This window comes from Dromaius novaehollandiae, chromosome 1 (assembly GCF_036370855.1).
Source record: "Dromaius novaehollandiae isolate bDroNov1 chromosome 1, bDroNov1.hap1, whole genome shotgun sequence".
In the NCBI taxonomy this organism is placed as follows: domain Eukaryota; kingdom Metazoa; phylum Chordata; class Aves; order Casuariiformes; family Dromaiidae; genus Dromaius; species Dromaius novaehollandiae.
Window position 1 is genome coordinate 60,130,152 of NC_088098.1, and position 17,507 is coordinate 60,147,658.

A 17,507-nucleotide genomic window follows, 5' to 3' on the forward strand; every position below is an offset into this window, starting at 1 on the left:
ATGGCATCTTCAGTTACTGTACTCAAATCCAAGTGACCCTATCCCAAGCTCCATTAGTGCAATGACAAGGACAGGCACCCAGAACAGGGACACTTAGGTTCAGTTTAAGCCTAGGAGTAAATGTAGGGCTCCCATGTCCTGGGGAAACAGTCCACCCATTCCTCTGGCTGTGGTTAATCAACCTCTCAAATGTCATGAGAAAATAGAAGTCTGGCCTTCTCCATTTTGAATGAGAACATTTTTGCAGTTCTGAGAAGCCAAACAGTAAAGAAAACATTTGCCCATGCTGTTCTACCAACAGGGAGGAAACTCCAGAAACTATTATGTATAGTTTGAACTTATAATGCTTTGGATTGTTGTTTTTTCCTAGTATTTTTTAAAAAATGGCTTCTACAATGCCAGACTTACAAAACAGCATCTGTATGAACCCCAAATATAAAATTCAGAGTTATAAAAGCCATCTTAATAATAAAAAACTTTATGTTACTGGGTTTTTCTCATCAAAACATAAATTTTCTGTAAATCCCAGGTGTAATTTCATAGGACTCCAAACATTTTTGTCATTTTTCCCCCCTCTCCATTTTTGGTTTTGTTCATTTTTCTGTCTTAAATCAGAAAATCAGAGCAATACCCTCATGAGAAATCAGTCTACACCCATGATGGTTCGGATATGGTGCTGAGCGGAGAGGGAGGTGGTTTTCCTTTTGCCAAGCAGGGAACCACCCACACGCCCTGAGCAAGAGATGGGGCCCAGCGATTGTCAGAACTGCTCCGCTGCCACCAGAGGAATGAAATAAAGCGGATACAAACAACTGGAAATGCTGCCAAAGCACTGGGTTCTGAATTCTCCGGAGCCTGCGGATGCTGTAATCTTTCATTGTCTGCTGAAATAGGTTCTTGATTTCTCTGTATTTGCTGGCAGTGCGGATGACTTCTACTAACTGCAAATATTAACACAACAGAGACCAACATGTTTAAGAGCTTTCAATTACACCTCCCCAGTCCTTCCCACCCATTAAGGAGGGAAAGCCTTGTGGCTGCAATCACAGTTGATGATTTTTCAGAGCCTTCTCTCACTTATTCACCGTCTTTTCTTCACTCTCACTCCTATCCTAATGTGCTCCGAACTCCTACTCTGAGGCCTTGTCTATAATACAAAGGAGCTATTAATTTCTGTGGAGCATGTTTATTCTTCACGCAGAGATATCCTTGTCCAAAACAAGCTAAATGAAGCTATACAAAGATACTCTGGGTTCAGAATAGGTGGCCAGCTGGAGAAGAAAAAGTGAAATAGTTCTTCCATATCAAGTCACACCTACCTTTCGCATGCACTAGCTCCCTTTTATAGGCAAGCCCTAAAGTTACTGTAGTGAGTCATCAATGAGCTTTGTAATGACACCATCTGATGTTTCAAAAATATACAAGATCTAAATCTCATAATAACAATATTAAATGAGTTGATGATTGCCCTAAAGCACTTGCTTTGATTTGAAATTCTAGCACATGACTGAGTTTTAAAGGAGAAACAATGCTATGAATAGGCCACTGCCAAGGAGAACTGAGACTCAACCTCCAGATCATCAGCAGTCTTCCAGGTCAAATCAAAAGTGCAATGGATAAATCAACATTTCTGTGCAATGGCCATTTAGAGTGAACCATCTTAGTGAAACCTGTGTCCCATGGGAGCTATGGCACATCTATCTTTCTCCCTCTTGCAGCTGTACATATTGAAGTGACATGTCTGCAAGCTGAGAACTAACAGAACCAATCCCTGGACTTGGGTGTGTACTTTACACTTGCTTGACACAAGAGCCAGTGCATAATATAACTTTTTTCAGAGGAGTGAACAGACGTGAACAGATATATACCTCATATCCTATTTCAGGTAGTGCTGAATGGTCCCAGTCTGAAGGAAACAGATGATGTGTGTGAACAGCATCTGACTGTCTGTTTAAAACAAGTTTAAACAAGATTAGAAAACTCAAGGGACTTCCATGAGGCAGTCCCTGGTGATCAGATATAAATTACAGCTCAGGGGTTGCCTCAGAAAATCTCAGCTCTTTATATTCTATATAAGCTTTTCTTCCACGCTAACACAAGCTACCAGTAGAGAGCAAAGCAAAGTGTTACCTTTTCCTTCTGTTCTTGGCTGCACGCTTATAAACATGCCCAATAATATCCAGTTTTAGTCCTGCCTGAAGAAAGTACAAATAGCCCTTCAAACAGCATCACCCATCCTTACCACTGCCAGGCCATACTAGCTTCTTCTGGCCATGAGGTACAGAAAAATGCAGTGGCACAAACAGTTCACACGATACCTGCTGAGACCCTAGAAATCAGTACATCTCTCCTTTTCATGATTCTGCTTAGGGCAGGACCATGCAATTCAGCCCACGGGGAGAGGAATTAGAGAAGGAAAAGGCAACTAAAAATATCAAATTATCAGCATCTGCCTTCCACCCCAACCAGTACATTCACTTTCTTGCAATCTCTCTTATTTCCCCTGACTGCTAGAAGGCTTTACCCACCACTTATTCCAACAATGTTGCACATCTTCCCAAGCCAAGGTCCCCACTCCTCCAGTCCCACTCTTCCTTCCACTACAGAATACTGCATCCACAAATCAGGATGCCAGCCTTATTTCCTGAACTTCCCCAGCTCTGTACTAGAGTACAGTACTGTACTAGAGTACAGTAACAGGCTGTGTGGCAGACCAAAGGGTATTTTTCCACAGGCTATATGGCTATGCATGCCTTGTTTGGACTGCATGTTTCAGACAGTGACCAGAACCAGCCTTGACAGAGGGAAGTATAAAAAAAACCCAAAACACTGGAAATGCCATTATGCTAAGATTTATATTTCTGCTAGATTTATTTGAATACCCTCAGGCATCTAACTCCGTATCAACAGAAACTGAAGAACGGCTCTGGTAGTGTCCAGGCCACCGAGATTTTTCCTCAGTGCATTCCCTCTGCCTGTCATAGTGAGAACCTACCAATACTGTCAAACCCAACCTACCTGCATGAAGCTACAATCAGCAGATAAATGAATCATACTGAAGCAGGAGAGGACTCAGTAAACAGCTCACCTTCTACAGACAGGGAGATAACGAACATAAGATCCAATACCTTTTCTTGTTCTTTTTGCTATTGCCAGCCATTGCAGCACTTGGACTCCTGCAGATTTTTATCATAGTCTGAGTATTCAGATTTCTCTGGACCATTTCTTGAAAGAGAACACAAAGGCACCAAGAATTAGAGAGAAGACCTTTGCCATCTGGGAGTGCTGCCCAGGAGAGCAGAAGTCATTGTGCAACACAGTGAAACAATGCCCTTCCCAGAGCCTCTTTTCTGCTGCACATTCCCAATGTGTCACAGCAGGATTAGTTTAGTTTGTGCTGCTTCTGCAGGGAGCCCCTCCTTTACTCTGTGCCATTTCTGCTTCAGGCATTTTGCTGTCAGTATGACAAGATCTGCACAGAGGTTTCATGTTCTAGTGGTGACTGAAGAGCTGATTATCACCATCACCTGATTTCACCTTTTCTTCCCTTCACATAGATTCTGTCTCCGAAAACACTAAGATTCAGTAGGCTGCTAATCTATTTTCCAACCAGCATCAGGTCATCTTGTCATGCTAAAAGAAGGACCCTTCTTCCTCTCCTCTGATCTTGTGGTGATAGCACAGGGCAAACACTGACAGGCACTTTCGAGTTTTGGGCAGGTTTGTGGACATCTTTTTGACCACGCCTCACTCAGAGTAGTTAAAGCACGGCATTAGCCATTGAACTTTTCATTTCATTTATAGTATTGTGATCTGCCTCACAAAAAAGGCCTCTCTAAAACACCTAGGCCTTTCTCTGGGTATCTAGAGTCTGCTTTACTCATGCTACGTCTTTTTTTTTCCAATGGTGTGATATAGTGCCTCACAGTGACCTCCCAGTCTCAGGCTCTCTCATTATTTTGTTTTTTGCTAAAGATGCTCATGGTAATTCCTGCTGCTCTCCATAAACCTAGCAACCTGTTTTACATACATCAGATGAGGTCCTTGTAGCTCAGAGATGGTTTATGTCTCAGAAGCTCGGGAACCCAGATCTTGCTGCATACAGACACACTAAGAGTTTGGTAGCCTCTCCTGTGAATACTGGGTTCACCTGGCTTCTCTCTTTTTCCAGTTGCTGAGGAAGGCCACCAAAGTAGCTGTGCTCCTTCTCCAGCCCCAGACATAAGAAGGGAGACATCCTACCTAATTCTTGCTCCCTCAGCCTAGGTTTGAGGATATTATATGGCAATGTACACTCTCTTCTTCAGGCATAAGACATGCACACGTTTTAACATCAGACTGCTTTGCACTGCTTACAGCCTCCTTAAAATATATCATAAGCAACAGTCATTGTACACAATCTCTTTTCAAGCTTTGCCCAGAATTTATGCCATAGAAACTCAAAATACAGTTCACAATTACCCTACGCTTTGGTGCCTCTTCTATTTCTTCTTCCCTGTTCCTCTCCCCAATGCAATGGCTGCAGCTCTTTTCTTCTACTTGAAAAAGACCTAGTTGTACGGCATATTCACACATAAGGAAAAGCAGAGTCACCAGCTTGTCATACCCACTGTGCATCATGGTCAACTGCATTCATACAGAAAGTTAGATTACAATGCATGCAACAACCACCTATGCTGTGTGTGTACAAGAGGGCCAATACATCCAAGATGAATCAGTCTCACTATCATTTCCTTCCACATACATGCATTTCAGACCTTGATTTCCCAGTTATAAATATGTAAAAAGGTTCCCATATTTACAACCTTATGGTGTCACATTAAGAAGACAGAGATATTACTCTAAAATCCAAGTCTCCCTGTTTAGACCAGAGCTACCCCCCGTCTCAATTAGTCTGCAAAGCTGCTTCCATTTTCTCCTGCAATGCTGCTTAAATTTTATCCAATTTACATTTCAGTTCTTTTGCTTTCCCCTTTTTATTGTCCTAAGAGATGCTGTTTGTACCCCATGAAATGTTCCCTCACTGCTCTTGCATCCATGCATAAAAGCATCTTCGATGGCATTCTAGGAAAGAGGCATTACAGTTAGCTTCCCTGTAAGTAGGTCAAGAGTTAAGCACACAGATCTTTTACCTTTGAAATCTAACTCATATTTCTGTGAATCAACTTCAAATTCACAAGCGCCTTCCTGATGACTTCAAAATAACAGCTCCACCTGTGCAGAAGGTATGGGGGCAGCACACCAGTCTGGGTGCTATAAAGGAGAGGGATATCTGTTAGAAAGGCACGTTGGGCTACAGTGGTGTTGCACACACATAGCAGAGCTGGATTTAGCATCTATACAAGTCATGGGGAAAGCCAGTGATTTAAACTATTCCTGATCACAGACTCATCTCTACCCCACACCCAGTTCTCTCTGCTGTCTTTATGAGTCCCTCCACCAACAAACACTGGAGGGACTCTCTCCTGTGCATGTCTCCTCTCTGTCTCCCAGTCTGATTACCTGCGCACGTCACCTTCTTTCACCAGCCGCCATCCACCTCACTCACTGGAGCTCCTTTGCCCATCTCTTACTGCCCGGGCGTAAGTGAGCAGAGGCTCCCTGGTAGGGGGAGGTACAATTCAAGGCTTCTGGGTTATTTCCAACAAAGTTTATAAATGGTGCTGTTTCCCAGGGCTCCAGGGAAGAAAAGCAGGTGTTTTTAAGAGCCTTTTTTTTCCAGCAAAAGTATGCAGAAGGAAGACCCTTTTCACACACACAGAGTTTTCAGACTGAAATGTTTTCAACAAATTCCACGGTCACTTGTAAAGGCAGCCTGTTTTCAGAACTGCATTTCCTGGGAGCATTAATGAAATCAGCAAAAATTACAGAAATGTGTAAGATCATCAAGAAACCACTGGGAGGATATGTGAGTGACATTTATTAAATAAAACTAGCAAGTGACAAGTTCAAAACAAATAGAAGGAGACTCTCCTTCAAGCAACGTTCAGTTCAGCCGTGGAAATCATTGCCAAAAGATATTGTGGATGCTAAAAGGTTATACAGGTTCAAAAACTGATGGAATAATTACTGAAAGAAAAATGCATCCAGGGCTATTATATATAGAGGTACCATCTGTGATGCAGGAGATCCATAAGCCAAAAATTGTTGTAGGCAAGGAGTACCCCAGGAAAATATCTCTACCTGTGTCATCGAGTTAAGGAGATGGGCTCCGGGACTAGATGTACCTTTGTTCTGACATGGTTTGGCCATTACACTTTTGGGGAAGGGGAAAGCAGAAAGGCAGCGAACAGCATAACATGTTGGGAATAAGAGGAAGATCTCACCTGTTTCCCATATTCAACCAAAAGATTGTGCCCATCCAGCCAATACCAGCAGCAGCTTCCCATTCGGGCCATGGAGCAGGCATCAGTGATTGACAGATTGTGCAGAAAGATGAGAAACATAACCGTGTACAACAACAACAAAAAGCAGATCAGTTTCTGGCAGTCCCAGAAAGACTCAGTAACTCTGCAATGAGTATGTCAATTAATGTGACCAATAACTTTGCAGCCCTTCAGAGTGCTCCGTGGCACTCAAACTCATGCTCTCTGCCTCTTTCATCCTCCTCTAGCTCTTTGTGCTGGGGGTAGCAACCTGCACTTAGTACCCAGCAGCTGCAATTACCCTGTGACTTCTTGGGGGAGGAAGATCTGACCTGGTTGCATTAAAGGCACCCATGAAGAACAGGCCCAAACAGATCCTATGGGCTACTCATGGTTAAGGCTTGTCTTGTGCAGTACCTCCCTCCTTCAGCTCTCCACTAGTTCCACATCTCATCACAACCACCTTCAGCTCTTCCATCCTCCAACCACATGTCTCTTTCGGACCCCAAACCTGCAACCTTACTGGTGTTCCTACCCCTATTGTTTGCCATAGCAGCACACCCCCACCCTGTCACTCCTTTCCTGAGAGGAGGTCCTGGCACCAGCCTGGCTCTTTATGCTAACAAATATCCCGAGGGGCCAATGGGCCAGTGCAGACCTGCTTCCCTCCCTGTTGGCTGCCTCACCAGCACAGGCTACCTGGCATTGCATGCAGGGTTTAGCCACTGTGCAAATTCAGCACAGCCCATCTTCTCAGGCAGTCACCAAACCATGGGAGCACAGCCACATCGCTTTGCCCAGTAGAGTCCCAAACATGCAGGCAAAGCCCTAAATGCAGCCCCTCCACAGACACCCAAGTGGTAAAGTGCCCCAGGTGCAAAAGGTGCCCCAGACCTCCACTGAAATGCCCCCCTCTGCCTGCTCCTGACTATTCCTCTTCCACAGCAGCACAGACAACACAACCATACCTACCTTATCTGAAGAAAATAGGCCTGTTGGGGGATTGGCAGCCAGACCAAACCTGCCTCTTCCTCTCTCCGACCTGTCAGAGCAGCAGGAGGCCCGATATCGGTGCTGCGAGGATGGCTTGGTGACAGCAGTGGCTCTGGCGAGCATTCCCTGCCTTCACCTGCTCATCTGGACCCACCACCAGCAGTGGCTCTGGCAAGCGTTCGCTGCCTTCACCTACTCACCCAGACCCACCACGCAGCACCGGGAGCTCCTTCCCCGCCAGCACCACGCCACGTGGCTTGAGGGGCACGAGCCCCACCTCCCTCCCCAAAAGGAGCTTCACTCTGCCTAGCCTGCAGCCACTGCCATAGGCTCCCTCCTACCAAAAACTGACTGGGCACCGCCATCTAGGGATATGGTGGCAAAAGGCTGCCAGACAGTGAATGCAGCACTTGGTACTTTTCCTTCTGCTGGATCTTGTCTCCACCAGAGGCATCGTTTGGCCACCGGCAGATTTGTCTTGTCACCTGTGTGAGCAGATTTCTCTGGAGCATGTCTAGAAAGAGAACATCAATGCATCTATAATTAGAAGAATGGATTTTGGCATCTGGCTATGTCGTCTGTGAAAAAAGAAGTGGTCTTCCAGCGTGCCTTAAGAACTTCCTCCACATCACAGAGTAGAAAGCGTGAAAGTCTGGGTAACTTTCTTTTGGCATACTGCTAACCTTTCTCCTGCCCTTTATTCTGTGCCATTTCCTTTTCACTGTCAATAGTAATGACTCCGCACAAGTATTTGCAGGACCTGTCTGACAGCTGAAGAACATGTCATCATCATCTGGTTTAGCCTGATTTCAATTCTTTCTATCATAGGGCATTTTTTTTCTGTTTTTTCTTCCTCAAGTTATCCTGACAAAAAGATCTAGATCTGTGAGATAGCTATATGCATTCTTTCTACCAACACAGGCTTGTTATTTGGTATCTCTGCTCTTGTTTCTGTAGTAATATTACAAAGTAAGAATAGCGTCATTGCAAGCCCTCCCCTTTAAACAGATTTTGTCACAAAGTGTTACCTGTAGAGGTCCCTGGGATGTGGGGGATGTGACTCCCTCTTTTTCTTTGTGCCTCAAAGTAATTCAGGCACAGAAATCTCTGCTCAGCTTTTTATTTTGGTTAAGTAAGTAGTCTCATTGCACAGTACATCAGATACACCCAGAACACAGCAACCAACACTCTCACCCAGTGGCCAGCACTGTGCTAGCAGTGTTTTACACAGGATTTCCTGGCCAGCCAGATTAGAAGCCTGGCTCAGTGTGGGTCATGCGTCACGTCACACCGTGTGGTTGCAGTCAGGAGGCTCCAAAGCCCGTCCTCAGCTCCACTCCTTCCTCCATTTAGGCTGGAGCTATACTATACTCTTCCTTGCACCACCAGCTGTGCATGTCCTTGAACCCACTCTGTCCTATGATCCCATTCAGTCCTACATGACACAAAGCACCCCCACTGCTCACGTACCTGTGCCCGCAAGCCTTCTCCAAGGAGAAGCTGCACTACAGTGCCAGTCACATCACAACTGCATTAGACATCAAGCCAACAGATACTTCGCCTTTGAAGTTTATCTCATACTGCTGATAACCTGCTTGAAACCGGAGAGTGCCTTTCTGGTCAGCCTGAAATGCCTTCTCCACCTGAGCAGAGGTTACGGTGGCAGCACAGTGGTTTGGAGACTAGGAAAGTGAAGGAAAATATTCATCTGATACAAGTCTGGGCTTAAAGGGCCTGGAGAGCAGCATTTCATTTATTAACCAGGGGACAGGCAGATATAACTACCTACAACTTGGATTTTCCAGTGCAGAGGCTCCCTCCCAGTGTTGCCCCACACCTCCAGAATCTGTTTTCTGGACTCTGCCACTGCTTGTTCCCAGACACTGCTCCTTATCACAGGACACTTGAACCAGGCCTGGCATGGAGGGTGTATCCCCACAGTCGTTGTCCACTTCTGCAGGCTGTGATACACACCACCTCCTTCTCAGCCTTACACACAGGGTTTGTGAACATGACCGGGGCTTCTTAAAGGGTGGTATTTTGTTATTGTTCCTTGTCAGTGCATGGGATAGTTTTCTGGCATTCTCTTCTTCAGTGAGTTATTAGGATTTCCAAGAGAAAAGAGCACTTTCCTCACAGATGCACACACAGCATAAAAATTGTTTAGACAAAAGCAATTTTGAAAGGTTCTGGTTTGGCCAAGAAAATAAATAGTGTTTAGACCTAGACCTCACAGGCTCCTGAGGGATATAAGTATCTTTGTGAGAGGCAGCTGAATATGTCAAAATGCACACGTGCCATGTGGAAATACTGAGAGAATATCCAAGACACATGTGAAAGGCACTGCTCGCAGGGGAAGAAAAAAAAGAAAAAATACTAGCCCCTGCTAGGTGGCTGGCACATGGCATTGGATACAAAAGGAAGAGATGCTTACCTCTTCTCCATATTCATTCCACTGATTATATTCATCCAACCAATACCAGCGTTCTTCCGTACTGACCACAGGGTGAGCATCGGCATATGACACACAGAGAAGACAGACATGCACGTGGAATGAAAAAGTAAATCAATGTAATGTCAGCCCCTGCCTTTTCACTCCTGCCATCCTCTATTTCCACCTACACATCCTCTTCTTCCCCGTGCTGCTATTGCAATGCCTTCCCACCTCCTATCCAAGATTATCATGTTTTAGAAGATATCTCCAATCTGCTACTCCTCACCTCAAAGGTCCAGAAAGTGGAGCTGTTCTTTGTGGCATTGATGATGAAGGAGGGAAGGGATGGAAAACAGCACAAAGTGCATGGCTGGTCATCCGAGCCACATCATCTCAGGACAGGCGGAACGGCTCAGGTCTGGCAGAACACACGAGCCAGCCACCTTGTGAACCAACCGTCTGCCAGAGCACAACTCGCCAGGGGCAGGCACAGCCCTTTGCCTGGGGACTGCAGTGGCCGACGTGTTCTCCCAGGGGACCAGCAGCCAGGCTAGACCCAGCTCACTCTCCCTCAGACCTGCTGGAGCAGGAGCTCCCAAAAGGAGCTTCACTTTGCCCAGCCTCTCTCTTCTCTGAGCAGATACTGAAAACTGAACAGGCACCGCCATCTAGAGACACAGTAGCAAAAGGCTGCCAACAAGCAAACACAGCACTCGGTACCTTTCCTTCTGCTGGTTCCTGTCTCGACCGGAGGCATCATTTGGCCACCGGCAGATTTGTCTTGTCATCTGCGTGCACAGGTTTGTCTGGACCATGTCTTGAAAGAAAATATGAATGCATCCAGACTTGGAGTAATTATTCAAGAAATGTGTAACTCAGCTGTGGAACCCATTGCCACAACATGATGTAGGTGCTTTAAGCTTACACAAGTCAAGAATGACTGGAAAAATCCACAGAAGGAAAGAAATCCAGCCAGGGCCATCAACTACAGAGACATTATCCCAGGCTTAGGAAGCTGCAAGTCCCTGGATGCCAGGGAAGTACCACTACCTGCTAGCCCTCTCCCCTTTCCTGAGAATACAGCATCCACCACTGCTGGAGACAGGGTGCCATGCTAGCACATATTGGCCTGACCCTGTTTAGCCGCTCCTGTATAGCAAGGCACACTATCCATAAGAAAAATTGTTGTCCAACACAGCTATTCATCAGTGCCTTAACTGTGGCCTTCGCTGGCTTGCTGTCTACTAATGACATTAAATCTGGACTGGCAGCACAAGCAGGGCAGACACGTATCCTCTTTGCAGCCTGTGAAGGCTCTTCTTTCAATCCTGTCACACAGCAGCTTTTGGGCTATCACAGTCCCACTGCTCAAAAGGGATGTGCTCACTTAAAATGTTTCTATGCATGATTTAGCTCTTTTCTTTCTTTTGTCTGAATAGCACCCACACTTTTTGCTCACAAAAATCAGTCACCCAAATAATGTCCTTCTCAGGAAACAAGCTCACAGCTGAATGGCAGCCTACCGGCACGGAGAATCACAGGCTTTCTCTCACGCAGCTCTCCTCTTGCAGTAGCCTCAGCAAATCCAAGTCTCCTCCTGATTTTGCTCTCTTTCACAACTCTTCCCTTGCACATGGTGGCACATGCACCATGTCTTTGGTATTAATCTCAAACTATCATCCTAATACTTTTTCTTTTCTGTTGTTGAATACTGTGACTTTGTTTTTTTTATTCTTTTAACTGCACAGCTCTCTAATAGCTCCAGCAATTTGAATCACAAAGTTAAACAAAAGAATGGGAAATTATTATATATTTCTCCATTTCATGCTCTTTCAGACACGAGCAGCATCTCCTCTACCTCTTCAATTTATATATGAGTAATTTTCTAGCAAGCTCTTTCAAAGATCAGTGTTTCCTCTGTCTAAGACAGCCACTTCTGCTGGTGATGAGGATATGTGAGGCATTTTCAGGAGTGAAGCTACACTACAGAGTCAGCAATACATCATATGTGTTAAATTATAAACAAACGTATTTTACCTTTGAAGTTTATCTCATATTTCTCTGAATGAACTCAAAATCTCAGAGTGCCTTCCTGATCTGCCTGAAATGCCTTCTCCACCTGGGCCGATGTTACAGTGGCTGCAGAGTAGTTCAGGCACTACAAAGGTGATGAAAGTGACAATATCTGCTGTAGGTAGCTGCCTCTGTATGCTCTTAACAGACTCAGATCCATCATTACATCAAAACCTAGGTAGTTAGTAGTCAAAATAGTGCTGCACTGTACTTTAGAGGAGCAGCTTTTTGAATCCAACTTCTTCAGCTTTCCAGTGAGTTACCAACATTCCCTGCCCTCACCTTGAAAAACATACATATATATATAAATATACACACACACACACAAAAACAGTCTTGAAAATGGTGTTAGTCATTCCTAGAACATACAACATACAACAATGCCTAGAGCTAGTATTCAGAAGCTCCCCTGAAAGTATGAGGGAAATGTCAAGGGTTGGTCAGCACCTCAGGCATACAAAAAGGCATCAGAAAGCCTGTGTCATGTAACAAGTAGGCCTTGGAGAAAAAAAAAATTCCAAAAGAAAAAGTTCTCCACTAGTGGCTGGGACAAGGAGTTAGGTGTCAAAGGTGTTATGGAATTTACCTGTTTCCCATATTCAATCCATTGTATGGAATCATCCAGCCAATACCAGCAAGGTTCCATGCTGCCAAATTTGTGAGCATCGGGAATAATCAGAAGTGTAGAACTGTCTCAAAAAATAAAGGGGGGGGGGAAAGAAAAATAAGAAAGAAAGAAAAAGAGAGAAGAAAAGAAGATCAGCTCCTGCCAGGTTGCTTAACAGTAGCCTTGAGAGAAAAATCCAAACTCAGCAGAAATTCCCGAGCTGTTGTCCTCATCATTTTACAGCCCAGAAAATCAGCTGATTTCCAAATCCTCTCAGATGATAAGTCCTAAAAGCTTTTTGTTTTTTTTCTTTTTTTGCCTGTGCTTGAATGCAGATGTGCTGTTTTCCGTGCTCTGAGTGTGCCAGCCCATGGCATTCCCACTGAGCAGACACACGATACTGGGCAGGTAGCAACAGTATTATTTGGCTCTTCTCCAGAGTATTTCATTGTAGATGTTGATACTTCTGTTTTAACTTGTGTTACTCAACAAAAACTAAGCAAATGTGGGATACATCATCTGCCTGCAAAGTCCATGTCCCTTATACTGCCCACTGAAATGAGCTGCTTCCCATGATAAGCTTATACACCTGTCATGAATTGACACTCAGAGTAATTAGAGAATTCTGTTACCTTTGTATCTCAGTTTAGATAGCAAGGAGCTTTGTGGATGGTCCTCCCAGCCCTTATGTTATGGAGTTTTTGCTTTACTAACAAGTCTTCTCAGTTACTGTCCATATTCAGAAAACTCCCTAGACACCCTGTGTTAACAGGAAATGCTAGAAAGAGAGCAAGAGAGTGAGAGCAAAAAAAAAGAGCACAAGAAAGAGCACGTGAAAGAGAAAGAGCGAAAGAAAGCAAAATCTAAAGGCAGATCTGAGAAAGAAGAGAAAAGCAGCTGAGTGGGAAACTTCATGGAGTTACTCAGCCTATGCAGAAACAGCAGGAATTGGAGGATGCACTGATGGAAAAAAGTAATTTTTAATATTGCTGTCACAAAGTTTGGGTTTGATTAGTAGCCTACAGTTTGGTGCAGCAAAACGAATTACATCCTCAGACTACACTAATGAAATGTGAAGAGAATTGTGTTTGTAACGAACTTGAGCTGCTCAGTGTGAGAAACTCAAAAAAATAAAAAAAAGAGCCATTTATGAAGCTTGTAGGAAGCTTTCAGTCAAAAAATGTAATGTGAAGGAAGGGGGTGTGCAATCTCTAATATGGGGTCAGACTGTTTGAGGATCAGAGAGGCAAAGGGATGAGGGACAGAACCTGCTTGTCACCAGAGGGAAGAACGGAAGGACACCAGCCTTCAGAACAGAGGCAGAGCAGAGCACAGGTTTTAGACAGAGGCCATGGGAGAAAACCAAACCAATCACATACCTATAGGAACATTCAAAGGGAAAACAAATTGGAAGATGCAAGGGGATAGCTGCAGGATGCAATCAGAACAAGTCTGCAAGAATTAAGCGTGAAAATGTGCACAAAGCATAGAAGAAAGCAGAGACCTAAGCAACTTCTAACATCTCTTTTGGACTTTGTGAAGGGAAAACAATTTTGAAAAAAAGAATTTAAAAAAAAACAAGGCTGAAGATACTTCACAAGAAAAAAGGATTCAGAGACCACGCAGTGAAAACAAGGTATCTTTAGGAATGGATAAAGACACGGCTTCCTCCAGTGACTGGAATATCATATGTAGGTGCTTCCCAAATATTTATAGGTTGGATACTGGCATGCTTATTAATGGGTCCTCTGACATTGCAGTAAAGCATCTGGAAGGAAAATCTAAGCTTATTAGGCACAGATAGATAAGATCCAGGCCAGCCACTACTGCTGCTCATTTTTGTGAGCTAGATGCAAAGGTAATCTTGGAAAGACAGCTGGAATTGTTTTGGGGAGAGAAGTGTCAAATCTAGGACTCAACATGCCAGATAGGAGGCTTCACCAAAGGAAACAGGGTTGCAGAAGAACATGGACAGCTAGAAAAAGTTGTTCCCAGAGCAGTAAAAGCCTGACTCTTACAAATTTGTTTTCTGCAGCTCCTAGCTGAGGGCCCCCACATCCCCCATCATTGCCACAACTACACATGGATTCTGGGATTGCTATTCCCTTGATCCAGAAATAGCACTGTTAAGTAATGCAACTGTTGGACACGTCATGCCAAAACCAATATTTTCTACACCTGCCATCCGTGTAGCAGGAGTGTGATGTTATGGGGTGTAGTCTGATTTTTAGGAGTCGCAATGTTTTGGAAAACAACATGCTATTCAGCATATTCCATCAAGTATTAGGTTTCTACAGTCTAATCATCCTGTAATAAATTCTGTTAAAATTTTTAAAAGGATTCTTAAAAAGGCTGAAAAGTCAAATTTGGCACCACTGAATTAAAAGAAAGCCTGAAAACTTGCTGAGTTGTTACTTAATAGAAAGCTTGGAACAGCTGAATGAATATGTAACCAGGGATGTTAAAACCAGGAATACTGGGAAGGCATAAGACCACCACAAGAAAATCAATTAGAAATACATTATGATGAAAAGATCACTTGAGCTAACTTCTTTTCAGGCACAGAAAAATACAGAACATCTAAGCATGAATAAGAAATATATTATTTATATGGGTGCAAAATGCAATCAATTCTTACGAAGTTGCTGCTGTTCCCTGTGAGGCAATTACTAAAGAAATTCATGGAGAAGCAGGGCTCAAGCAGCTTCTCCAGAAGATCACGAAAAGAGGACAGGAAAAGGTCCTGCTGTGGTGGCAGGAGCCATGGCTCCAGTGCCTTCCCAGGAGGTGCCCGCCACCCACGTCCCTCCCCCGCCCACCCAACACCAGCTCTCACCATTCAACTCCCAGCTGCATCCCAGCTGTATCCAACTGGATCCCACATGGATCAGAGAAAATAAAAATAACCTTTCTTTGCAGGGCTCTTTCTAACCTCGCTGTGCTCCCTGCGTTAGCGGGCAGCCCCCCATGGCACTGACCCAGTTCCTCCTCAGCAGCCGAAGCCGCCGCCCCAGCCTCCCTGAGGAGCACCGCAGCACCCTTGGTTTCCTTTTCAGAATATGCCATTGCCTTTGCTTCTACTTCCTTTGCTCACACAAGCAGAAGACAATTCATTTTATGAGTGCAAGTGATTGGATATTTGTCTAAAACATGCCAAAAGCCCTTGCTCAGGGGCTCTTCAGCAGATGCCTGGTCCTTCAGCAGAGCCCTCTCCCTTTGGTCCCCTGCAACTGCCAAACTCCTGCAAATCTCCCCGTGGAGGTCCGCCAGCACCTGTCGTACAGATTAAAGCTACAGTGTTCTCCTAACAGACAACATTTTCGAAAAGTGGTAAAGCCATTAGTGAAGATGCCACCTGCTCATTTTATTTCATGCTGAAGGCAACTTTCCTTCCTACCCTTCAGCAAAGCAAAGTGCCCAAAGCGTGCAGGCTCAAGGGCAAGCCCACCACTGTAGCCACCTGTCCAATTCTGGCTTTGTTGCGAGAGAAAACAACAAACCCCACAGAAATCAGTTTGGCTACTCACAGCATTCCTCACACCAGACCTTTTCCATCATCATTTCAGTGGTCCTGAAGTTGCTGGTCACGTGTGTCTGAGTCAGACATTATTTAACCCTTTCTCATCAGGGTGGAGAACGCTTAAAATACACACTTTTTCAGGAAAAAAAAAAAGTAAATCTGTCAGATCCACACTTAACGCCTGCCTATAATTCTACATGTTGCTGCCTGTTTGCCAGTATTTCTTTTCTAAAAGGATGTTCAGGAGTGCTTTTTGTTCAAAGTTTCAGCACTTTAGCATACACACAATTACTCCAGAGTTATCAGGAAGCTCAGCTGTGGAAGTTGTAGCAGATTTCTCATAACAAAAAACACTTCCATGAACAAGTACTTTTCTCTTTTATCAGTGGTTTCTGCTCTCAGTCCCTCACCTACTGAGAATATTCTCAAATCTTTTACCCTTGAAAGCCCTGCTTAGGCTACAGGTCTAGTATCACCTTACCGCAGTCAAAGTCTATGCTGCAGCCTCCCCTCTTCATCATCAGCATTGGCACAAGCACTTGTGTGGCAAGGCAAAGCTGGGAACTGGTCTTCCTGAACACTGTATTTTGGGTTTGTTTTTGTTTGTTTGCTTGCTTTTCTTTTTTTTTTTAAGTCAGTTTTCAACTAAATGAGTGCCCTGGATCTGATCTTCCCCACCCCACCACAGTCACTAGCACTGGCACAGGAGAAACAGCAGGAATGCACATGTAGAGGTGGAGGTAGGAAGGCCCCTTTGGCAGTGTCACAAACTTACACTTGCCTGGAAGGACCTGGAAATAGAGTGGGCTCCTCAAGGAGCACTTCCACTTCCGTTCTGACTGACAAAGTCAAAAATAGCTACTTCTCAGCAGAATCACAGATCTCAGTGCAACATTACAGCTCCATACACTAGACCGCTGCCTGGTCTTTTAAAAATAATACTCAGGACCTCATTTTTGGAGATTGTGTGGACTTTTCCTCTGCACTCAGGAACAATTTTTACTTATTCAAAAACCTACTTTTCTTCCAACCCTCCTCTGCATGCTTACATTCATGTTTTCCTGTATGTCAATATTCCTCCTCTTCACATGAGCACGAATCCCCTTTTCAGCAATCAGCTTGCCACTCACCATGAGCTCTTGCTTACCTTCCCCTGGCGTCACACTCATCTCCGCATTCATTTCCTCCAGGTGCTTGCTGCGTTTTCCACGGGGCAGCCATCCTGAATCCTGTTGGGCACCACAGTCACTGACAGAGAGGGATTAAAAGCTCTGGGGCAATCACAAAGTCACCAAAACTGCTTCTCAGGCAAGGATGGGAATGTGAAGCGTAATACATACTAATGAGACACACTTTCAGGAGACTGGGAAGGAAGCTTTCCCCCTCTTAGCTGTATTTTTGGTTAAATAAAGAAAGTGTAAGGAAACTGAGTAAGTTCTTAAATCGAAAAAGATCCATATATAATCCTAATCCTGTCTATTTATAAAATTAACAGCTTAAAACCACCAGCTGTAT

At 44.4% G+C, this 17,507-nt stretch overlaps 1 protein-coding gene across 4 annotated transcripts in view; it reads right to left on the reverse strand.

Annotated features, from left to right (window-relative positions):
* LOC112995040 (protein mono-ADP-ribosyltransferase PARP12-like) overlaps positions 1 to 17,507 on the reverse strand; it is a 31,871-nt gene that overhangs the window by 12,818 nt on the left and 1,546 nt on the right. Inside the window, exons 2-14 of one of the 4 annotated variants that reach the window (XM_064514083.1) lie at positions 17,140 to 17,240; positions 16,000 to 16,124; positions 12,452 to 12,554; positions 11,830 to 11,950; positions 10,513 to 10,609; positions 9,793 to 9,853; positions 8,829 to 9,040; positions 6,327 to 7,872; positions 5,133 to 5,253; positions 4,462 to 4,550; positions 3,129 to 3,225; positions 1,869 to 1,947; positions 811 to 941 (exon numbers count right to left, since the gene is read on the reverse strand). In XM_064514083.1, the coding sequence (XP_064370153.1) occupies positions 811 to 941; positions 1,869 to 1,947; positions 3,129 to 3,223 (305 nt within the window). In that variant the 5' untranslated portion in view covers positions 3,224 to 3,225; positions 4,462 to 4,550; positions 5,133 to 5,253; ... (6 more) ...; positions 16,000 to 16,124; positions 17,140 to 17,240. Of the gene's footprint in view, positions 1 to 810; positions 942 to 1,868; positions 1,948 to 3,128; positions 3,226 to 4,461; positions 4,551 to 5,132; positions 5,254 to 5,502; positions 6,298 to 6,326; positions 7,873 to 8,828; positions 9,041 to 9,792; positions 10,490 to 10,512; positions 10,610 to 11,829; positions 11,951 to 12,451; positions 12,555 to 15,999; positions 16,125 to 17,139; positions 17,241 to 17,507 lie in introns of those variants that run through there. The other 3 variants (XM_064514089.1, XM_064514094.1, XM_026119764.2) reach the window with 3 other exon arrangements.